Source organism: Mycteria americana, chromosome 1 (assembly GCF_035582795.1).
Source record: "Mycteria americana isolate JAX WOST 10 ecotype Jacksonville Zoo and Gardens chromosome 1, USCA_MyAme_1.0, whole genome shotgun sequence".
NCBI lineage: Eukaryota > Metazoa > Chordata > Aves > Ciconiiformes > Ciconiidae > Mycteria > Mycteria americana.
Window position 1 is genome coordinate 181,845,634 of NC_134365.1, and position 25,018 is coordinate 181,870,651.

A 25,018-nucleotide genomic window follows, 5' to 3' on the forward strand; every position below is an offset into this window, starting at 1 on the left:
CTTTTTGCATCACCCAGTTCATTAATAATAGTAGGAAGTTTGATGTTTTAGGAATAGACATTTGGCAATGTTTTATGTGAAAAACTTCAGTATAAAACCAAATATTTTGACTTTTAAGAGAAGAAGGTGTACCTCCCTCAACACTCCCTCAACATCTACTGTGTTGAATTACTTATTATACAGTGTGATGATATGCAGTACCTCTAAGCTGCAGAAAGAAATATTGTTTATTAAAAGCAAAATACATATAATCTGAATATTTATAAATAAGGTCTTAATAACTGTCATAGCTAGAAGCTAAAGAACAAAGACTTTTTTTGGTTGTAACTAGTTCAATCTGATGTGGAAAACATGATTTTTACAGGAAATGTTTGTGTTCTTACGTATTTTTTTAAATATGGCAATACGTATATGTGAAACCTAATTATGTAGAAAGCTACAGCCAAGAACAGAAGAAGGAAAGCAGGAGGACTCTGTGTTGGAAGAATGGGTGTATTCAGAACAGGTGAAAACTAGAAGGTCTACCTTGAGAACTTAAGGCAGGCCTGAGGCCTTCTGCTGATCAGTCACTGTAGGATGTGGAAAGGAGATGTAGAAGTGTGAATATGGCTATGTGTGATAAAAATAGAATTGGAGACCTGTGCTGCTTTCTGAATAACTTGCTTCCAGCTTGGAGGGGCATTTGACTTTCCCTGAAGTCATGTCTGAAGTTTTTTCTGGATTTCTTTAGGACTGTATTTGAATTTCCCAAAAAATGGAGGAGGGTCTGAATCCAGGATTGGCATGTCTTAAATCTTTTTGGGAACTGCTCATTGGACTGGCTGGGGCAGTTTTAATTTTCTTTTAAAGTTTCCTGACGCTGTTTTTAAATTCAAATTACACTGGAGCTGCATTCCTGTTTGTTTTTGTTTTGCATTCCAGCTGAGTTGTTTTGCTTCAGTGGTTGAGATCTTATTAAGAATGCCTGAACATAATTTACTACTATACTATAGAAGCCTATAACTTCACAATTTCATTTACAAAGTTAAAAACTGGTTTTTATTTCCCCTGAACTATGGGCTGAAGATAAACAGTTCACTGACCTGTGTGAACAATGTGATGGTTCCAGATCTTTATGAGCTGAAGTTTTTAAACTAATGTGATCTTCACAGTCTCCTGTCCATTCCTTTTTCCACATACACACACTTAGTTCACAATAGTGAAGACCAAGAAAAAAAATGCTTTGATGAGTTGTATTCTGCCTCTTTACGCAAAATCTTTTCATTTCTAAGATCTTGAAATTTAAATCTTACTACTATGATTCTTGATTGTCTGTGCTAGAAATTAAAGTAGGATGTTTTTAATTTGCATTTTAAATTTTAATGGCTTAATCTTTGATATACAACTTAAAAGTTCTGAAGCAAGAAGTAAACCTTGAGGACAATATGACGGTATTCTGTAAGACTAAAATGCCTGGGTTTAAAATTGCAGAATACCTGGCACATTTTCAGTGCTGACTGTAAAAGGGAGTGTGCCTGTTTCTTATATTCATTTATGCGTACTACTTTCAGGCTTGGAGACTAGGTAGTAGTTTATTCTGGATGCTGTACACATGTGCAACAAAAATATTGCTTTGCCCTAAAAACATTAAAAAATGAATATAGGACAACAGACAAAACACCGTTTCAATTAAATGATGTAGGGTGAAAGAAACACGCTTGCTCTGGACTGATTTTAGTTCTTTGCTGGAATTTCTTTTGTCATTCATGGATACAAGCGGGAGTTGCAAACCTGCTTTCCAGTTGTTTTTCAGGGTCTCTGTCATTAATGCATCTGTAGTTAGTCTGTAGATTTTAAAGACAAGCCTCAAAATGTATGGATTTTTTACTTTGGAGATAATTTCTATTTCAGAACAAATGTCTGAGACTTTCTTGTTTATTTTTAACAAAGGTGTATGATACTTTCTTGGCAGTTCTGTAAGAAATTTCAGTTCCCATCATGAATCTATGGAAAGCAAGGCTATAGTATAACATGAAGTCTACATAGCAGTTTCCTATTATTTTTAATGAGAAATATTTAAATAATATTTTAATATTTGCAAAATGTGTATTTTTAACAATTCTAAGCCTTAGAATGACCACATTTGGTTTAATTTTCACAAAAGAAGGCTCCATTTTCAAAGTTTTATGATTCACTTCCCTTAGGAAATGGCTTTAAAATTCTTTATTAGAAAATAAATCCAAGTTCCTTCTATACACAACTACTGCTTTTTCTCCAGATGAAGAAGTGCCAGCACTCATTGCTTGTAAAATGTACTGAAATGTCAAGCTTCCTATTATCCTGGGACTGACTGAAATAAAGACCAGTATCAGATGTCCAGCTGTTGCTAAGCTGAAAACATAAATACATCTGAGTCCTCTCTATCATCTTGTGACAGTTCAGGAAAATACAGCAAGAGTCGTTACTATCTGAAACTGATTGCTTGATAACCTACCTGAACAGTTTCTAGGAAATTCAGTGCATATCTGCTTAAAACCTTATATCAGTAATTTTTGAAAGATATTTTATAACCTATTGCAAAATAAATAAGGCTCACCATAGCCCTGAGCATATTTTTATTGGGTGGGAACCAGAACCAGCAGTCACGTGTTTTCTACACTCACTGTGCCAATGCATGCTTGATACCAACAACTAAGGTTAAAAGAAAGGAGCGTGGGTCAGATCCTTCCAATCAACACACCAGAATTTTAAACTCTTATAAACATCTGGAATTTCACAACTGGGTAAGATATATGCGGATTTTTGGACTCCAATATTATTTTTCTATTTATATCTTTACTTTCTAAAAAGATCTGCATTTGTTTACATCCAGATTTTGGTTTCCTGCTTTCTTTCCTTTGTAATCATAAGCTCTTTTAGCAATTGTCTGGCAGTAAAAACATAGAAAACAAAAATCTGCTCTAAGTGCAATTCATTGTGGCATCCACTAGTTTTATATGCTTTGTTGTCATCATTGCTTTTAGTATTTTTGCTAAGCTTTTGCCAAAATTCAACAACTTCACCTTCCATCAGTAAAGAAACAGTCAGAGGCTCTGGTCTCAATTCACTCTGTCTTATGTGAGTGAGCAATACACACTACGTCTGCAAAAAAGCCAGGACAGCTGTGTCACCCAGATAACTGGGAATGTTTCTCATTTTTAACCACTGCTTCTGTCACAAAAATTGTTTTCTGGTGCTTCTGTAAATTTTAGCAGCCTGACCAGTGGAGCTGGTTGGGAGCTTTCCAGCTTAACATTGTTTTCTTGGAAAATGCTGCTATTCAAAAAGGAATCCTTTTGCTTAAGAAGGTCAGTTTTGTCCACAGTCTTAAGTCAATGTTAGGATTGCCTTTTTTTTACTTAAGGGGGAATTTTTTTTGTCATTAAAATGTCATTATGTTCCGCCTGATGCTTTCTCTAGGAAAGCTGATATTCAAAATCCAGTTTCAAAGCACAACATGGAATCTTTTGAGTGGCTTAACTCCCCAGTATTTTTTTTTTTTTTAAATCAGCAGTCTTGGAGGCTCATTTTTTAAGCTGATTTGAGATAAGGGAAGAAGTCAGTGACTGGAAAACCGCTGCAGGGCAGAAGAACCGCCTCTTTCCCCAACCCCATGTTAGCTGCAGGCCACTGAAGCTGCGAGACCCGTCAGCGGGGCTGGCTGAGCCCACGTGGGCTCGAGGCACTGCTCTGAGCCACAGGCTGATATCATCTTCCCATTAAGCTAATCGCCTCACCCCATCCTTCATCACTCTGTCTTCTCCTCCGAAGGCTCTCACCACCCGAAACGTTCTCAGGGAAGGAGCTCCCAACAAGGAAAAGGAGGGAGAGGCAGTGTGACAGGCAGAGACACGGGGCAGGAATACACATAGTCATCAGCAGGGAGGGAACAGAAGCACCGTGTCTGTGCTTCAGTTCAAAGAAGGCTGCAGCTAGTGCTAAGTCATTCCACCCTGTCAGACTAAACTTGTGCGAGGAGGTGATCAAAGTGGCAAATGAACTAAAATTGTCTTTGGGGGCTGATTCCTAATCTCACCACCAACTCTCTCTTCTTTTTTTTTTTTTCATGTTTTCTTTTAGATTCCCACAGAAGGACACCCCACTGAAGAAAATGTCAGCTTTCAGCATACGAAACCAGTCTCCTAATCAAAGCGGTAATACTGAGTCTCCTTCATTTTCTGCTCTCAGGGCACTTAGAGATTGAGGCATGGCCTCCCTCCCTTCCAAGCATCGCCATGCCCATCGCGCAGCTCCCTCACAGGGGACACCACCACTCTTCAGCAGTGACAGGCTGGTTATTAAATTCACAGTAGGACCCTCCTGAGCCGCAAAGCTAGTGGTGTTGTGCATAAACTTTTGCTGGCAGAGATTCAGGCTGAAACACAGTGCTGGGCAGCGCAGTGTGGTGGAGCAGTGGATGCAGGCAGCGTGGTGCAAGATGGCGCTTCCCTCCGCTGAGGCCTGTGGTTGCTGGTGAAAGCCCACAGGAGCATGGCGGCTGGGAGGGCAGTGGGCAGACAGGGCATCCATCGCCCACAGCACTGTCTCTTTGACTCACTCAGCGGAAATGAGGAAAAACTGAGGAAAATTAGAATGGGGAGAGGGGAAAGAAAAGCTCTTTAATCATTGTCAGATGGGATTGTGTGTTCCTCTGGAGGGACAAAACTTGAGGAGGGCTGGAGTTTGCTTTCTATGCAGAGAAATGACCAGAGGCAAACTGAAAACATGATGAAATTGTCCATTTCCCTCAAACCTGCAAAATACTTCTAAAGACCGAAAGGTTTTGAGGTGCATGAGGACCTGGTTTGGGTGGGACGTGTCAGGCCTAAGTACACCAAAATGGGTGCAGCCATGGTGGGGAGCAGCTTGGCTCTACTGTGGTAAGGACATAAACTTTTTATTGCCAAAATAAGAAGGGGATAAGCTCCATCTGCCAGTGCTCATGTGACCTGAACTGTTGTATCAGATCTATATTTAATTTTTTAATTGAAACTTGGGTGACAATTCATTAGACCAGAAATGAGTACTCTTCAGCAAACCCAAAGCCTCATGCATTAGCAAATTGATTGTGATGTTTCTTGAAAAGAAAACACAATATGTATTCCTTGGCTACCGCCTTTATAGAAGATTTCCCAAACCCTTTTTTTTTCACTAAGCAATTAAGAAAGCCATGATTTCTGTGAAATCCAAGTGATTTTTGGGTAGGTGATAACAGTTTTCCTAAAATGCTGTTGGAAAAAAGCCAATATTGCATATGCAACATTAATTTTAATAGCCGGATATATACTGAGTGTTTCTTGAATATATAGAAATGCTTATGTTATGTTTGTGTCATTGAAGAGTTTTTCTTTAAGATTCAGAGGAGGTTATGGCTGACAGTAGAGCACAGATTAAAATGTATTGCAGACAGTTGAAAGCATCTTTGGCTAAAACTATTAGTATGAAAGGAATGCTGGAATCATTTCCACCGCTTTAGTTGCCATCAGCTATCCTTGCTGTAGAGAAGTTTTATCTCTGGAATGCATATACTTGAACCCACATTTTTACTACTTTCAAAAATTAACTTTTTTTTTCAATGCAAACAATTGTACCAAATTAAAAATATCTAAATACATATGAGAATGGGAAGGTACAGTTTTTGCTATTGGATCTTCATTCAAATCCTTGAATACTGAACATGGCAAAGTTTTTTTTCTATCTATATATGGTCATCCAAGTCCCTATTACGTCCCAGTCATTGCTAGTATTATCAGTATATTCAAAACAGTAAATATTTAGAGCAAATGCACTTAATACAGTCTTGTTTGCTAATTACAACTATCTCCATTCTTGACAGTGCCTATGAGACAATGCTATTGTTTAAACTGATGGAGGTCCTCCCTCTTTTTGGTTTGCAAGAAGTGTTTATTTTAATAGATATTTTAATGAACCACTGGAGCTATGCAGGTGAAGCTGGATGACTTCATTTTTTGAAGTCTTTAAATTCAGATTTTAATAAATATTTTTAAGAGAAAAACTAGCTCAATTAGCAGTGAACAGGCTGATGCAGAAATCATGCAGTGAGGACAGATGACTTTTTGTTCTTAATCTGCTGTGATTGTCAGCACTTTCTTACAAATCTCATCTTTGATGTGCCTGTTCATTTCTTAATGGTCTCAAAGGGCTGCATCTATGCTGCTCAGAAAAAGAAAGCCAGACCTTGGCATCAGGGCCAAGAGACAGCAACACACATCCGTGCTATCACAGCCATGCTTCTTAAATGTTTGTCACTTCTCTAGCAGCTCAGTCTTGGAGAGAGCAAGTCTAACACAGACCCAGAGAACGTTTGCAACTAGGCAAACATGAATGAGTCCAATCCTTTAATTCCTTCACTGGCCTTCTTTTATTTGACAGTATGGATATATCTACAGTGAATTGCAACAGATAAGAGGAGACACAGTTTGGGTTACTGTCAGATATGAATTTTTAGACTGAATTTTATCTTTATACTGCAGTGTTTTTCTTTCATGAGAAAAATGTATTTAAAAAATGAGTCTTGGCCATTGTCAGTTAAAATAAATGTTTTGGTGCTTTATTATAATTTGGCTTCCATTCACTGTAGCTATTTGTCATTTTTCATGTTATCACTACAGCTGAAGTTCTTGGATTAAAAGCAAGAGCTACATTTGCTTATAAATCACAGCAGAATGCCAAAACACAGCTCTGACAAATGACATAATACTGACTGCATGTATTTTCTGTGAAGTGTGGTCTTTCTATACACAATCTTTACGGTCAAATGTCCTTACTGAACACCAGATAATGATGTCTCTTGAAATCTGGTGGTGCTGAACTCCTTTTGCGTGGATGCTCAGAGAGTGAGGAATTCATGGAGAAAGTCATTAAGGTCTCTAAAGGAAAACCTGAGAAACTCAGTATTCTTCATCAGTCAGTTTGTTGATTAATGGGATGCTGTTGACAAAGGTTTTGCGTATTTAATTTTTCACCTTCTCTTGTCTGGGAAAGTTTGGGGCAAGTATCACAATTAAAAAATGGAATTTCTATTTGGGCTTAACTTCTAGTCTTCCACTTTAAAGGGGAATGGTAAAATGGCACAACAATATTCCCCTTCACCTCAAATAGGCTGATGATATGAAACTTAGGTGGGAAGAAAAAGAACTGAGAATGCTGGACAACAGTAATTGAATATTTTTGCTTGCTTCTGGGCCAAACCCCTCATAAAGGGAAACCAGAGGAGATAAACATCAGCTTTCTAATACAGTGAGGAACATATATTCTTACAAATCAAGTGAACATCATATTGTTAGTTCCTCAATATACTAAATATCAGCGTTGTTGGGCAAAGATATTTTAGGTTGTTTTCATAAGTAAATAAGGCTTACATGCTCATACAGCATGTGAATGTGCATATCTGTCTGTTCCTCCCAATAACCTTTGAAACCACACAAAACCATACACCAAAATTTTAGTTAAATCTGATGTAAAGATACAGACCGTAAAGGTATTGCTTTTATTAAAAGTTCAGTAAAACTAGATAGCTTGTTAGAAAAGAGACCCTGTTCATTCAGCCACTGAGGAAAAAGCTTCAGACGGAGTCTGACCCTTTTGAGAAACCGGAAAATCCACACATGTTGGGCTGGATGTAGGTGAAGGACCATGTGATCATCTCAAGCTTTTGTTCAAAATTTGCATCCTGTCACACATCTAAAAATACAAAACCCACAGACAACACCCCAGGAAATAGGATTCATTACTTTGACTTTCCTGGAATTACTGTGGTATGTATATTTCGCAATTCCTTTATCAGATCTGTGATATTTGTTTACATTAAAAATATACCAAGCTGTTTCATATTAAGGATGAAACTGAATTTAGTTTGGTAAACTGGCTTCTGCAGTCCCTTCAAGGTTGAAGGGATTAAGCCACAAACTTTTCAAGGAAACGGTCTGCACTAAACAGGAGTGATACAACTACAACTACCTGAAAGGAGGTTGTAGCGAGGAGGTGTTGGTCTCTTCTTCCAAGTAACAAGTGATAGGACAAGAGGAAATGGCCTCAAGTTGCACCAGGGCAGGTTTAGATTGGATATTAGGAAAAATTTCTTCACCAAAAGGGTTGTCAAGCATTGGAACAGGCTGCCCAGGGAAGTGGCTGAGTCGCCATCCCTGGAGTTATTTAAAGGACGTGTAGATGTGGCGCTCAGGGACATGGTTTAGTGGTGGACTTGGCAGTGCTAGGTGAACGGTTGGACTTGAAGGTCTTAAAGGTCCTTTCCAACCTAAATGATTCTATGATTCTGTGATTCCATGATAGCTGAAGATTCAATCTGTGCTAAACTTTTACATATTTCAGCCTTTCGAATCGTACTTTAAGTTTCCAAAGTTATCCCATACATTCATTTTCAAGACATGTTTCTCTGCATTTGCAGATAATAAGAGCCCCTCTGTTGCAATTAAAAGCAGACAACAGGCTACTCATGATGTTAATAAACGACGGACCCTTTTGCAGGATAACAGCTGGATAAAGAAGAGGCCTGAAGAGGAAAGGTAAGAAATATATTAAATACATTTATTCTGTATTTAGTTCAGTATGCTATGTACATTTTGTGGAGTGTCTACTTTTTCATGCGTGGTATCAACCAGAATTAGATAAATTTCATCAAATAACTATTATTTGCTTATCTTGATGAGATATTGATTGCCTTTCGGAAGTATTGGTCTGCTGGACTTTCACTGACTATGTTTTTCATTGGGACTTTTGAGCATTGAGGATTTAATGAGATGTCAGGCTTCTCCTCTACAAGAAAAATCCCATGTTTCATATATTTAGGTTGCAAGAATGTGATCTGACTCTTTCTTTTTACAAGCACGAAGATTATAAATCTTGACAAGTTCTTTTAAGGATCTTAAGTCAGAATCAGTTGAAATTTACTGTAATGCAAACTAGGACTTGTATTACAGTAGAAACTCCACCTTTAGACCAGGGTCTCACTATTTGGTCCATGAACAGCATGTAGGAAGAGATAATTCCTACTCCAAAATGTCTGGAGTCACCTAATGCAGAGATCTGTAGCTGGTGTGGTTATGGTGGTAATGAACAGCTGTGAAATCTGATCAAGGACAGAAATCTTTTGCCAAAAAACAATTTTCTATTTTTAATATTCAAATTTTATCTAACCACTGTCTTTCTTTTTCTTGAAGTGCTGATGAAAACTATGGAAGGGCTGTGCTTAATCAATACAAATCCCAAGAGAGCCTACACAGGTACAGTAGAGTATCTCAGGTACAGTAGAGTATCTGAACACCTTTCTAATGATATTGCCAAAGAAAACTGAGTATCCTTTTACTATATCCTGTTTATAGCAAGAGCTTTCTTTGTTCAGTTTTAGTCTATACATGTTTCCACTGTAAATCTGACTTAGATGTCAATAATTGTTAAGTCGATGATTGCAATGGATGCAGGGTTGGATCTGTTGACACCTGGATGGTCTGAAACCCTGTATGATACCTTAATTCAAGATTTAGATATTGTTTTATTGGTCATGAGTTGTTTAATAAAAACAGTGACCAAAGTGACATTTCTAACCTTTTTATAGCAGTAGCACAAATGAAAAGGAAGATCAGAAAGCTGTACTTGGACGATACAGGTCTGATACTACCTTGGACAGGTAGGGCTTTTTTCTGTATGTATTGTATTTTGTGATTCTCATACCTGTGAGAGGTCTTAAAAATGAAAGCACGAATTAAATCAGTGGGGGTTTTTTTGTTATTTATTAAGCATCTAAGTAGAAGACTGAATGATTTTTGCATGAATTGTCATTGAGACTAGTGGAAATGCGATTTGAGAAGTTTCTTGCTCTTGATCTTCTTTTTCTGTACCGATTTCTGTGTATTCTTGTCCTCATAAATGTAAGTATCTCTGCACAGATGATATCCACTCCTCCCCAGTTTCCTGCTTTTCAAACTATAAATCGAAGTCCTATCTCCAATAGTTAAGCACAACATGGCTAAACCCCTAGTTCTTTGCAAATTCTTGCTGCCACTTCATACCATGATCAGTACAAATATCAGAATCATATGCTTTTCATACAGGTGCTTAATTTGAATGTCCTCTTAAGCCTTGACCTCTGCTGAGTTAAGACATGGCCATGCCTGTGTTTGCAGATTCTTTCTGAGTCACATCTTCAAAATTCAGCCCCCATTAACATCTGGTATCCACAACATGCTGAGGCTATGAGTACCAGCACTTAAATGCATACTGTGGAAAAACTGCACTTGTTTGGTTGGATCTTAGCACTGTATAATTTTGTTTGATGATCCTTACTTCTGTTGTAAGAAAAAATGAAAAATTGTTACATAAAATTTACCTTCTCCATAGAACTCGGGAACAGAATAGGGTACAGAGCTGTGTGATATCACCCCTCCATCGATTCTTCTACAGCTGGTGAATCCTGCTGTATTTGTTCACTCACCGCAAGGAAGCCATTCTGTAACTTCAATTTACTTATTACTCTCCTCTGTATCTTTTCTATTTCCATATTAGTCTTTTTGATCTGGAGGCCCAAATCTCCATGCAGGTATTTAAGATGGGAGCACACCTTGTATATACATAAAGGAGTATAACAACGTGGTTCATTTGCTATTTGTTCCCTCATACTTCATAATATTGAATTTGCTCTTTTGAGTGCTGCTGAGAATTGAGCTTTCATTTTTATAACACTATCTATATAACTCCAAGACCTCTTTCCTGAGTGATAATAGCTGGTTCAGAGATCAGTTGTTTTTCTTGGCAGGCATTACTTTGTATCTAAGAAAAGTGAATGTCATCTGCCATTTTAGAAATCTGACATGTAGAAGATGACTTCTGAAAGCCTTCCCAGTCGACATTTGTTTTGACTACCATGAGTTAGTGTCATTGGCAAGCAACATCACCTCACTTTCCTTCTTTTCCAGATAATTTGTAAATATATGCAAAAACACAGGTCTTGTACAGATCCCTCCTTCCACTCTGAAAAATTGTCATTTATTCCAAACCTTTGTTTCCTATTTTTCAATCAGTTATTTATGCATGAAAGGACCTTCTCTATTACCACATAGGAGATCAGTTTACTTAAGAGTCCTTAAAGCAAATTTCTATGAAGCTCTTTGGAAGTTCAAGTAGAATATATCAGCTATGTCACTCTTATCCACATGCTCATTGACTTGAAAACAATTTTCAAGGTTTAATTTTCATGCATAGAAGCCCTCGATGACTAATTTAGAAGTCATAGGACAATTCCAGTTTCTACAGTGTCACTGAACAGCGTTGTCCTTTTGTACTCTAGCTATCTATGTCTTTTTGCTTTGTGCTGAGATATTAAGATGTCTGAATTATTTTAGGTTATAAGCTGGCTGTCTTTGTGTTTTCATGTACACAAATATCTAACATGGGTTCTTAAAATGCAACAGATGACAGAGAATACAAAGAAGGGACTATAGGTGTGAATATACACTTCTGATAACTAATGCGGAGTATGTCCATAAATGGAGTGAATAGTGATGGTTCTATCTTGAAATGATCACAATGAGCAAGCTGTGGTCAAGTTGTTTATTTTTCCTCACTCATCACTGGTCTTCTCAAAACTGTGAAATATAGCCATTCCAGGATTCATTTGTGCACACGCATTGCCAGCAGGCACTTCTGTAAGGGATGACCACGTGTTCTGCATCTCCTCAAGCTTGCAACCTAAGGCATAAAAGGGTGTGGTGATTTATTTTCTATTAGCACCTTTTTGTAGCCTGCAGTCAAATTTGGTATTTCCGCTTCTTCTGTGAAGGATGTTCTCCACCAGGTACAATCCCCTTATTTTCTTATAAATTATTTCTGGCAAGCATAACCATAGTACAGAAGTCTCCAAGCTTAGAACAGACCAGTTTGCAGAACAGCTATATTGTTTAGTTGCCTGTGTGAAAAAGAAGCATTCTTTTTTTTTTCCTGTTCAAAACTAAAAGGCAGAGTTGAAAATGGAGCATGTTCCTGGAATGTAGAATAAAGTCTAAAGGACTGCTCCTGGTAGACAGTTCTTGAGAATTACCTTGGTATTGGAGATCTCCCAGAGCTGTTTACAGAATTATTGTAAGTCATGCTGTCTACCTGGAAAATAATTTTTGTCTAGCTAAGATGCTATAAAATGGTCATCTTCTACCCTGCAAAGGGTCTTTAGGAGTTACCTGGTTTTAAGCCAGAGACTAGAATATCTTTCCACAATTCTACTTTGTATCTCTTCTGGCCATGACTGTAATACTCCAAAAGACAAGATTCAAAGAATCTGGATCTGTCGGGATGAATGACTCTTCAATAGCTAGTTTTCAAAATGGCAAAATAGTCATTGAAATTCTAATTAAAAAAAATCCAAAAGAAACTGTTTGAGGAGTATAGGAGTAATTTTGAGTTCTTCATTGCATGTGTAAATGTGACAGTAAAAACACATCTAAAAGCCATTTTAAGTACAGAATTTTGCTTCCTGGATACTGCCATATCCATGTTCAAAGAAGGTATTGTTTGATATGAATTTTGCCTAAGCCAATATATACAAAATTTGAACATCAGCTTCAGTATTAAGGACCTGGGAGAGATGTTGCAGATGGCTACATGCAATTGCACCACTGGCTGCAAGCACAAGAAAATACCAAACACAGTTAAGTTGTTAACAGAAATCCATAGCTTGATGGCAGTAGGTGCACATATACTTGTACTGGCATGTAGATCTACACCTCATAACTCAGACAACAATTGCATTGTGCAGGTGATCACAGACAGCCTTTCTGGATGGGAGGAAAAAATTTATTTATCCATTTATTTCTCTCTTATTGTTAGCAAAAGATGGGAGAGACCTTAAAAATCAAATGGTGACAGTGAAAATTACATTGCTGTTTTTCTAAGTACTAAATGCTTCTAAGTCCAGAATAGCTTCCAGGAAGAATAAATCCTAACTGCATTTATAGCAATCAGATCTGAAGAGATGGGACTGAAGCTAATGAGACACTTACATTGTCTGCTTTATTAATAATCTAATCCTTTGGAATGGTAGAAATTATTAGAAAATGAACTGAGAGCAAACCAGTAACCACTGTTCAGTCATGGTATGATCCTGTTTTACACATCTTGAACACTGCACGCAGCATTTCACTTATGTGAAGAAACTACAATAGAACCAGAAGAAAATAAAGAGGAAGGTGAGAAAGGATGATCACAGGGATGGAATAGCTTTCGTATGTGGAATGTCTGAAGAGAAAAAGTTTCCTCACCTTGGAAAAGAGTGATATAGGGAAAGTGCGTAAGGAAGGAATATTTTCTGTTTGTTGCACTGTAAGAATGAGGAGATACTGTATGAAATGTTTAGGTAATGATTTAAAGAAAAAAAAGAGGAACAAAAAAGAAAGAAAAAAAGAAGACGAACACCTGTTTTTCCCTTAACACATATATTAATTGTAGGAGTCACCACTGCAAGATATTGTGGAGGCCAGAAATTTAAATTAGTTCAGAAAAACATTAGATGGGTAAATGGATCATTGATCCAAAAGTGTCTGTTGGAGACAGCATTCTGGGTGAAAACAAAGAATATTCTTCGACCACTTCTTATCAGAAGCTGAAAAGTTGTACAAGGAGAAGTTAACATTATACTTACCTTTCTTCTTTCACTTTTTTCAAAGCTTCTGCTACATTGGGCAGCAGTGGAGTAGGATGCCAGATAGACCCTTTAAGTCTTTAAAATGTGCAAATACAGAACTAGTTAAAGTATTGTGTGGAAGTTTTGAAAATACAAAATAAAACGTGAAACAAATGCTGGTTCATTGGATAGCTGTGAATTAGAAGAAACGCTCATGTTTGCATCTGTAGTAATGCTAGCAAGTTTAGTGAGACCTCTAGTGATCTTTCGAGTAACTGTAACTGCCGGTCACAGTCACAAACTGCCCCTGATACGAGATAGTTATTTGCACAATTAAATTTAAGATTTGAAAAAGGCACAGAGCACATGCTGGTGCGGATTGTGTTGCAGAGCTCCCGTGAAGGCTTTTCATTAAATACAACAGTATTCGGTGATACTTGGCTGAAGGCAGGATACAAAATGTTTTGTACATAATCTTAGATTACAGTTCTAGGATTAATTATTTTGTACCTATAGCTTCAGTTTATAGATGGGAATAGATAACTAAAATTAAGTAATTTCTATATGTAAATACGATGTAGCTTAAAATATGTTTCAGCTGTTTCAGCCAAATATTTAAGATAACTCTCTCAACTTAGTATTTGTAATCTATTTCAATGTACATCACTTTATATTTGAGCTTTTTGGAGTTCTTATTAAAGAATTGTTCTTATTAAAGGATATTCCATATATGTGAAGAAAGTTGAAATAAAATAAGTACTTAAGCTGTTTCAGCTACAATAGCTACCTGGTGCTTTCTGTGCAAATTCGGAAGGGTTTTAGGCAACAGCTGTGGAATCCATAAAGGGCTTGAAAAATCACTTGGTTTTTTCTTAGTGTAAATTTCATGGCTTAATAAAATCAATTCAAGCACAAATAATCTAACTTCTTTGATAGATGTTATTCCTGTAGGTCACTACTATGCTTTATCAGGGATTTTACACCAGAGTATTTTCAAATCACATTGATCTCTAAAAGTTGTAAAGAAAACAAGACTGTTGCATCTCTCAAGGGATGGTGAGGGAGAGAGAAAGGGGATGGCTTATGGACTGCTTGACTGAAAAACATTGCTTTCTTTCTAGTATTCTGATCTAATTCAGAGGAGTTGTAATACATTAACTGTTAACAACAAGGCTTGATACAGTATATCAATTAGTGTTTGAACAAAACCTTTTAAAACAGTTTTTTTCAGTGAGCTACTTAGACTCTTCAGACATTAATGCACTAAATTTATATTAATTCAGCTTCTGTTCTATACCTATTTTGATACTGGCGAATTTTTAATCTGTACACAGGGCAAAGTGATACTCCATTTTTTAATTTTATTGAAAGTGTTTTTTAAAAAAAACTATCTAGAGTGTGTATTATAAATGATTTCTGTGTTTTTGACAGAATTCCAGACAGAAGTGATACTGATAAAATAAATAAGTCTCCAACTCTGAATAATAAGCAAAGCAACAGGTATGAGTTTTGGTAACTTTATCATCTAAGTATTATGTATTATAATTTATCATGTATCATTTATAATGCATTATCATCTAAGTATTATATATTATCATAACTTTTGATTACATGTACATACTAAGAATATCTAGAGAAATAATTTTTATGGCATATGGCCTAACAGTAGGCTTCATTTCACCACCTGACATCTGGAATGCAGACATCTGTATCTAGGTTATCATAGACTCTTTTTATAGCCCATGAGGAGAAAAAGGGTCTTTTGGAGGACAGCTCATCTGATGTGTCTCAGATATTTTCTTTAGAATAAGAGGAATTTTCCTTAAAAATGCCTATTTCTCCACACAGATTAGAAAAGAGACCAGCTTAGATTATGCATTTACTCAGCATAGCAATTATTTAAGACATACGGTATTTTAAATACAAAAAAGAAAGAGTAAGAGTGTTTTGAAAACAGTTCAGTGTGGGTATATTCTAGAGCTCTACATTTCTCTGCATGAATTCTACCACATTTAATACGTATTTCTGAGGAAAGACTACGTGAAAAGATTCTAATTAAGGTTTTCAATGGAAAATGCCATTGAACATTGCCAAGGGAAAACTTGAGTACCAAAACATAAAAGTACTTTTTTGACAGACAGGCTAACTGATTTTTCCAGTGGAAAGCTTTTCTTTTGTCAGAAGGTCAGTCTTTTCTTTAAAACACGATGAAATCAATTTTTAATTTAAAGTAAGTTAGTACAAAATCTTTGACATGTTATTAAAGAAGTCATTATGATTCAGAGATTGCCAATTTATATATGTAATATGACTACACAACACTGAAAATTTATTTTCTAAAGAACTTACAGCTCTTACTTAATTGAAATTTTTATTTAAAAACTGAAATTCAGAATAGCTCAACCATCATACTTATAAATGTAAAGGGACAAATATATTGCTTTGTGCCTTCATCAATGTCAGTAGTGTTCTATCAGTAATAAATTACACTGAATATAGTTGGTAGTGAAGATGGAGCACAGCAGTTAAATGTCATCTTGCGAAGTGTTGAGATATTACTCTGAAGAGCGAATTAGTATCTCTGGCATTTGAAGTTCAAGTGAGGTCATTCTTTTAAATTATGATTTTGTACCATTATGTTGTAAATCATGGTGATGAGGACACATGAAACATCACATAAATTGGCTTTTATGTTATTTTTTCCAGAGATGATTTTTTAATAGACCTACCATGAATTCTGAAGTGGGACTTAAATGGTATATACTTTTTCCTGCCAGAGAGCAATAAAATGATTTGTAAAGCTCTGTTCTTCAGTTATTCTCATTACATTAAGAATTGCAGAGGACAAGACAATAACTTTTTGATAAACTTCACGAGAAAAATCACTGGCTTGGAATTTATATAGTTAGAAGTATGAGGAATACTGGCTCCTTTTACAGGCATATTTTACAGCATTGACATAACTGAATAAGAAACATAAAATTTAAGGTATAAAAAATAAAGATATTAATATTTCCGTGGTTGGAGACTGAAGTGTAGGTACAGAAGTCAAGATTTTAAGAAGTCAGAAGTTACTTTGGATATCAAGTAAAGGCACATCTGTTCTCTAAGCATCAGAATCCCTTAAGGTGTCCCAAACCTTTGAGATACTTTTGAGAAGTATCTCAAAGTATCTCAAAAGTATCTCAAGTATCTCAAAGTATCTCAAGTATCCTTTGAGATACTTCCAAAATTTCAGGTGGCATATATAAACAGAGTCATACCATTTACCATACACAGTTGTATCATTCTGATAGTAGAAATATTACTTCTTATCATTGTTTTTTTTGTTTAAAATGATACACTTATTGAAGATTAATGAATTAATTACATCTATTTCCTTAACAGACAATCTTGGACTCCTAATGCATCATCCACAAACACTTCTGTGACTTCTCCAATCAAGAAAAAAAGGTATTCATTACCACCATTGCTTGGTTGCCAGAGGATATATAGCACTTTATTAAACCTCAATTATGTACCGCAATTATATAAAAGAACATTACCAACTCTCTCCTCTAGCATGCTCTAGCTCCTCAGCAAGCTTCAAGAATTCAACTTTTACATGCTCTGGCTTTTTCCACTGTGTTGCAAGGTTGTCTCTGCAGAGCCAGTTTTGTGAGCCTGGTGGACGTAGCACAACAGATGCTAACTCTGCTGCAGCACCTAACTCAGCTAGTGTATGCCTTTTCTGTGTCCAAATGTAAAGCATTGTAGCTCACTGTAATTGCGACCAGCTGAAATCTCTGATGCCAAACCTGACCCTCTGCTATTGCAGTACATATGAACCACACTAAGGTTTTCTGCATGATACACAGCTAGCTTTAAAAATCTGGATTTCAGATAGTATTATCCGGGCAAGAATAAAAACAGGGCATAGAACAAAGAACTACATTTTTAATTTAAAAGGTACTGCTGGTGATAGCTATATTTTTATGCATCCTTCCCAGCCGCATATCCTGTCCATTTGTGATTTTCTCTTCCATATTTCATGCATAAAAATTGTGATCAGTAGAATTATGAAAGTAGAAATTAAAATGTCATCATTTTCTTATTAACAGCCCTGCTTGTTCGGTGGAAGTTTATGGTGTTTTCAGTGCACTAGTTCTCTTCAGACTCTGAAGATGTGAAAGGCCATCACTAAATTGCACTGTTTATGGTGCAATTGCTTTTTCCTCACAAACAATTGCTGGATCGATAGCTTTGAGGAAAAAAAAAAATAAAAGAACTGAAAGTGCTTGTGATGTTTATGTGACCTCAAATACCAGTCTGAATGTGTTTCTTGGGTTGATATTTGACACCTGTTCCTTTGTGCCTTCTATCTGGTTGTCCTTCCCATGAATGATGCATTTATTTGTACCATTCAGGTTGTAGAAAAGACCACCTAGAGTCAGAGAATACATTTTTCACAACAATAATTAAAATTACTGTATTATTTCAAATACCATTCAGTTGTCTGGAAAAAAATGGTCTAAAAAGTATCTGTATGCAGTATTTTAAAATACTAATAATTTAAGAAAAGTTCCCGCTATTTCTATGTCACTTCTGACATTCTAACATTCATAGTATGCTGTTCAGCCCCATAGCATTAAACTAATACTCAAGAATTTATTTGTTAACATTGACAGGCAATCTTGGATGCCTCCTCCGGTTTTGAGTAGTAAAACCACGACAGAGACAGTGGAAACCAAACAGTAAGTACTCTCGATCACTAGTTATTTCCTAATTCTTGGCTAGAGCTCATTTTGGGAGTGAGCCAACAGGACAATTCTTTGAGGGACTGAGTTTGATGAGTAAGATGGCATGGGAAGAGAAAGTCATCCCATGCCTAAATACTTGTTTGGGCTCTTAGCACCTTGATGCCCAGCATTGACTGAGGTCCAAGTTTGTGAAGCGCCAGCGACTTGACATTACATAAGTGCTCCCAAAATTTTTCTACAGTGCTTGTATGATTTCTTCATGGTTTTCTTTGGACTATTCCAGTTAGGTCTCCACAAGACAAATCTGCTATAGAGTGACTAGCCATAAGGGCAGGAATCTATTGGTGCCATTTGGTCTGACAGCCAGGGGCTAACCCTGGGCCCTTTTGGTTAACACTGTGGACAAAACCTCAAGATCTGCTTAGTCAGCTCTCAGTAAGGTGTCCAAGAAATAGTTTAGAAGAAAAGCTCAGGCTAAAGTTACTTGCAGATGAATGTTTAATGTTTATTTCTAAAGTTGTGATTGCTTTCTGGCAGATCAGAACGAGAACAGAGAACATTTCTTGTGCTCTCATCTAAAAGCAGAATATGGATGGTTTAAAATATTCATGAATGAACTTTCATGATATTCTTTGCTTAGGTTCCCTATTGGCTGCAGCATGGCCTTGTGCTTCCCTAGTTTTAATCTGGGAAACTTCCAACATAAGTCTCATGCATATCAATGATGAAAATTAAATGAAACAGAAATGAACGCATACATTGTTGTGTTAGGTAGAATTCCTTGGCCTAGGGAGTTTATGGAATCTCTGTCACTGGAAGACTTTAAGATGAATCCTTAAAACCAAGTTTAGCAATTATTTTTAATCTTATTCTGTGTTTACTACTGTCTATGTGTTTGGCCAAGATTCAAGGTCGCTCACCAGCCAGCAGAAAGATAGCTCCTAGATGCTAAAGTTTATTTTCTTTTAAGTTAGTGCTTAGTAGATATTTTTAATATGTCAGTTGTGATGAATTTATCTGGCTTCGTTTCAGTATCTCACTACGATCATGGTAATTTTGAAAGCATAGGATAGCATGCATCCTCTATATGGCATCTGCCCAGCCTCCAACAAAATGCTGGAATTCCTGTGTCCTGCTCAACACTAATTATCCAGTTACATTTCTATTCTCATGGTCCAGAGGAGACTGAAATACAGACATATTCTTTATGAAGCTTTCATGACCCTTCCTGGATCATATAACAACGATGTCACCAAGGACAGTTGGTTAAACAGTGATGGGCATGAAATGATTGATTTGTTTATCTTTTAAAAGTGCTTTGAAGATGTGAAAGCTATTTCAAATTGTGAATATTACTATAACTAATAATAGTCACCAAAGCAAAGCCTTTTACTCGCCTGTGAGTTTCAGGAAACAAAGTACTATGCATAGATACTAATAACCACAGTTTCAAAAGGTCACTATCAGTCTTAAAGACGGGTGGAGGAAAGAGCTGTGTCTGTGTCTTTTCTTCAAATATGAGAATGGCTGATTGTTCTGCTGTCCTCAGGAAGGGAGTTCAGCAATCATGGGTTTGCAGGTTTTTTTGGTCAGGGTTTATTATTTACTTACCTTTTCTGATTCTGAGACCTGATTCTAGCCTTCTACAGTCAAGCATGACATGTAAACTTCTAGAGTGCTTTGCTTCAGTTCCAAGCTGATTAAACACACTTTACAGAACACTTAAAAGAAATTGCAATTGAAGCTAAGAATATAAGCAGCTCACTGTAATTGAGTTTTTTGGTTGTGAATTGTGTGCTGAAAACAAAACACTATTGATCAGAGTGATTGACTGGAGAATGTTAATTGAAGAATTATTGTCTTAGTAACATATAGAGTACGATTAGAATTTAGTATTATGCTACTTGAGTTAAACAAGTTATGTTCCACATTAAGAAACAAAGAAAAATACCATCTTGGAAGGAAGGAAAAGTAAAATTAATTGCTGTTGATTGATCTAAAATCTTGCAAAGTGCTTTGATACCAGGATTTTGCTACTTGGTTTCTGAAATGTTTACTCCTTTCTCTAGGACCACTTCAGAAAATTCAGAAGCTCCAACGATGTATGTCTTGCTTACTTTGCTTCTTAGTAGATTTAGAAATGCAACAAAGTCCCATGCACAAACCTTGATTATTTTTTTACATTTATTTATAATACAAAGACTGTATAATTTACCTGGGAGCATTCCTCCATAGTCAATGTCACAGAAGTGCATAAAGAAGACGTCCTTCCTTGCAGAAATGTAATTATTTTCACATAGCTTAGAACATTTCATTGGATATTTATTCAAATTGAAAAGCCTACTGTAACTGCATAAAAAATTAAAAACTGCTTCAGAATTCTAGTTCCAGAGTTATATATGTTGCTAATGTAAATACTCCTTTATATTAAACTGATGCTCTAAAGAGAGAGTGAAAAAGAGAGTATGAGCAAAGTGAAGAGGAAGAAGGTGGTAAATTAAAAAGCTGTGCACATGCAAAGGCTTGTAATTGAAGGCATTAACATAAGATGAATTGATGTAAAGTACTCTAAACTTATTTGAGTGTCTGCAAAGGTTGCTCTAATTTTAGAAAATAAATTTATTAAATTAATTCATTAATTAAATGTACTTTTCACATGGTCTAAATTAGGAAAAGATTACTTAACCAACCTGTAATTTCATGGCTTATAATTAAGACAGCTACACAACTTGTCATGGTTTACTTACCATCCTAATAGAAAGATTCTCTAAAGAAGCACATAACTCATTGCCAGCTGTATCAGCCACCTTCTCTCTTTCTTATAATTTCTTATAATTTTAGTATTCCTCTAGTGACCAATCTGACTGTTCACACAAATAAGTAAAAATAGGAAAGTGTAATTGTTTACTTATTTAGTTTTTAAAAAATCAGTACTTTGCTAAATAAGTAAAATGTTAGTCTTTACTAAATAAGTAAAATTTATTTAGTAGGTAGTAGAAAAGTATTTAAAAGTTCCTTTATTACTAAAATAACTTTGAAACAGCAAAGAAACTCCACTTTCTTACTATATCCATACTAGCAAAACAGCTAGTTTTGGAATACTAATTTTTCAAAAGGCTCAGTGGGTGCAGTAATCTAGTGAACTAAAGCATTATATAGCTATTTATATATATATTCTTTATATATATCTATATATTTATATAGATAATTCTTTCTATATATATTATATATATTTTATACATATTTAAAGAAAAAAACAGAAAAAATTTCTCAAAGAAAATCCAAACTCACTGTGGTTATACTTGTAAGAAATATAATATCTACAATGGTAACCCATTTAAATGATATAATGTGTTTCCAAATATCTTCCTGTCCCTTAAGTATGTTTTCACCATTCCTATTGCAGGGCTGCCTTTTCATCAGAAGAGGTGACCCCTCAGAAATCAAAGACTGATATGGACAATCAAGCTACAGCAAGGTAACATAAGCAGATATAATCAAAACAATGTTTTGATAAACATTGATAAATGTGATAAATGTGATATTGAGTACTCAATTTGTTTATTTCCATATTTGATAGCTCATTTGGACACGGTGTGTGATAAATACAGCATTTATCTAGTCCTAACAATTGGCCTAGAAGTACAAACTTTCAGTTCCAACTCATTGACTTGCTAAGTTATCTCAGATGTTTCATTTTTTATTGTTTCAGTCTGTCCAGCCTGCATCTTAAAGAGCAGTATATAGATAGCTGCTGCAAATGTTTGGAAACAGATAAATTGCAGTAGTATGGATTATATAGTGTATTTTCTTTGGTCTTCAATAAATTGTGGGAGAGGTAATATCACTATTATGTATATAATACATATACATAAACATACATATATAATACATACATATAAACATACATATAAACATACATATATAATACATATACAAATACACTATTATGTATATAAAAAAAACCCTTTTGCATTGTAGTGTTAACATTTTAAATAGCAAAAACCCAACAGATACCATTTAGTGTGACAAAATTAGTACATTTAAACAGATGGACTTGTTCTTGCGGTATAAGTTAGATGGCATATGTACTAATGTATCTTGGAAAGTGTACAGAATACCATGAAAACTATTGGTGGAAAAGACATAGAATTTTTTTTTAACTGAAATTCTAGCAAATTGTAAGGTTCTCTACTGATGGAGATGTTACATTTCTCAAAACAATCAGCAATAACCATGCAAAAAATTTGACTCTGTGACCTTGACCAGAAAAAAATGCCTGAATATGCAATTAAAAAGTGAGTGAATTAGAAATAGATTTCTAGATATGCGCTGAGAATTAGAGTAGCTCATTTTGCAGTTTTTACCTGGGAATATTAAATGGTGCAGACACTAAAATTAGTTTAAATTAGCTAATTTTATTTACTTTGATTAATAAAGTACAGTTTTCTGAGGTCTGAAGCCGCAGGCTGTATTATTTTGAATTGTGACCCCCTCCCCCCAAACCCCCAGTATGTAGAAACAGTACAAAATAATTAAGAAAAACATGCAAAAGATGTCCGACAGTGTAATCCCTAGGAAAAAAGCAATGTTTCAGTGAAACAATGTCCTGTCAGCAAATGTGGGAGATGTTAGAGAATGAAATACGCCACTGTATTAACTAGGGAAGTCACAGCTATTCTTCACTCCTAAAGGCTTGTTAAGGTTTTACTTAATCCCCGCCCTCAATCAGTTCACATTCATCATCCTCCGGTGGCTCTCATTACCATATCAAGCTTTGTATTCTCGTCCCTCCATTGGTAGAGAGCTGGAGGAATATTTTACTGGTCTACAAGTTTCTATGGTAACATTGCGCTGCCACAGCTATTTGTGTCAGTATATAAACTATAAGTAGCCTGTAATCTTAGCAGGCAAAATGCAGCCCTCTCTACTCCTGCTATAATTCCTTTACATTTGGCTGGTGCTTCAGATGTCATCCATCTGCTGCTGATGTGTCAGCTTCACAAAACTACAAATTTTTGTTAAATTTACGCTAACCAAAAATGCATTAAGCAGCTGTCAGCAGAAGTGCCTTTTTTCTATTAAAGATGTCATATAAATACTACACTTTTGGCAAAAATGATCGTGCCACACAAGGGAAGTAAACAGTTACATGAAAAGTATTTCTAGTAACACCAACATTTATTAGAACACTATTTTATCTTACATACTTTAATTTCCTATATTTTTACTTAGAATGGAACGATTTTCAGGTCATGCTTTTTAAAGTCATACTTAATTGATTATTTATCTTTCGCTCAGGGTTCTGATAGGGATGTTAAAGGCATAATGAAATAATTTCAATATAAAATAAGTGGAAAATGGCAATTGGTTTTCTATTAAACTGGTCAGCAATACAAGGAAAATCTTTTGGAAGGGATTAACCTGAAAAGGATGTCCGATACTATATCTTTTGGCTAAAAGTATAAGCTTCACTGCGTACTGTTCCATGCAATGCCTAAGCCTGATTATGTTAATGTAAAAAGCAATTTTTGCATTTTTTTCAAGTACAACAGTTATCCAGGCATCCATCTTCACAGAATCACAGAATTGTATAGGTTGGAAAAGACCTTTAAGATCATCGAGTCCAACCGTAAACCTAACACTACCAAGACCACCACTACACCATGTCTTTTAAATACCTCCAGGGATGGCAACTCAACCACTTAAAACATATCTTAAAACATATCTTAAAACATATCTTAAAACATATCTTAAAACACTATCTTAAAACATAGAGTATACAATAATATATGTAGCATATCTGGAAGCATTGACCTATGGACCTCCACCTTTTGGATATGATTAACAGAATGGAATAGGCATCTCATGATTAGTTAGGGCATCTATAGGTACCCTAGACAACATAAATAAGTAGGCTAGGATCCAGAAGAAGTAAAGATAACCACTGTCTAATAATTGTGTATTTTTCAGAGCATAATAGGTTGTCCTCAAAACAGGTCTCTTGGTACCTTAATAAATGCAGCAGCATATGAGCACTGCACTGGATACATAGAGAGACTTTTTTTTATTTACTCAATGGGTCTTTTATTTATTGCTTATAAAGTTCTTTTTGTGTTTTATTTCCATTTCAGTGGAGAACCAAGATTCTCACTCTAAGTTTTTCCATTACAGAATTGTAGCAACCACTAAATGCAGGTGTTTAAAAACCTGCATTTTTTAAAGAACCATGTTCTGTGGGCAATCTTGTTAAACCACATCAAACCCCCTGAAGGTGTTTAACACAGCTTTAGTCAATCTTTCATTAATGATTATAGTTAGGAAGCAAAAATGTGTATTTCTCTAAAAAGCTTTTATATGGGGTTCACTTGTATTCAACTACTCTGCTTCCTTGCATGTGATCTATACGGAAAGTAACAGTATTCAGCACAGTGGGCCACATTTACCAGTGCAGAAACAAAGGTATTACCACCAAAAGATGCAGAATAATCAGAAAGTCATATTTCCAACAGCTTATAAATTGTAAAAGTATCGAATTTATATTTTATTTTGCATAGATATATCAGAATTTGTGTTGGACATATTTGAGGAGAAGCTTTTGAGGTGATAGTAA

The 25,018-nt window shown here is 35.7% G+C and overlaps 1 protein-coding gene across 1 annotated transcript in view; it reads left to right on the forward strand.

Annotated features, from left to right (window-relative positions):
• The first annotated feature begins 3,721 nt into the window (after positions 1-3,721).
• SCEL (sciellin) overlaps positions 3,722-25,018 on the forward strand; it is a 43,751-nt gene continuing 22,454 nt past the window's right edge. Inside the window, exons 1-10 of the mRNA XM_075497265.1 lie at positions 3,722-3,989; positions 4,099-4,172; positions 8,447-8,564; positions 9,219-9,281; positions 9,614-9,685; positions 15,098-15,166; positions 17,054-17,119; positions 18,334-18,399; positions 20,475-20,507; positions 21,812-21,883. Of these exons, the coding sequence (XP_075353380.1) occupies positions 4,130-4,172; positions 8,447-8,564; positions 9,219-9,281; positions 9,614-9,685; positions 15,098-15,166; positions 17,054-17,119; positions 18,334-18,399; positions 20,475-20,507; positions 21,812-21,883 (602 nt within the window). The 5' untranslated portion in view covers positions 3,722-3,989; positions 4,099-4,129. The remainder of the gene's footprint in view (positions 3,990-4,098; positions 4,173-8,446; positions 8,565-9,218; positions 9,282-9,613; positions 9,686-15,097; positions 15,167-17,053; positions 17,120-18,333; positions 18,400-20,474; positions 20,508-21,811; positions 21,884-25,018) is intronic.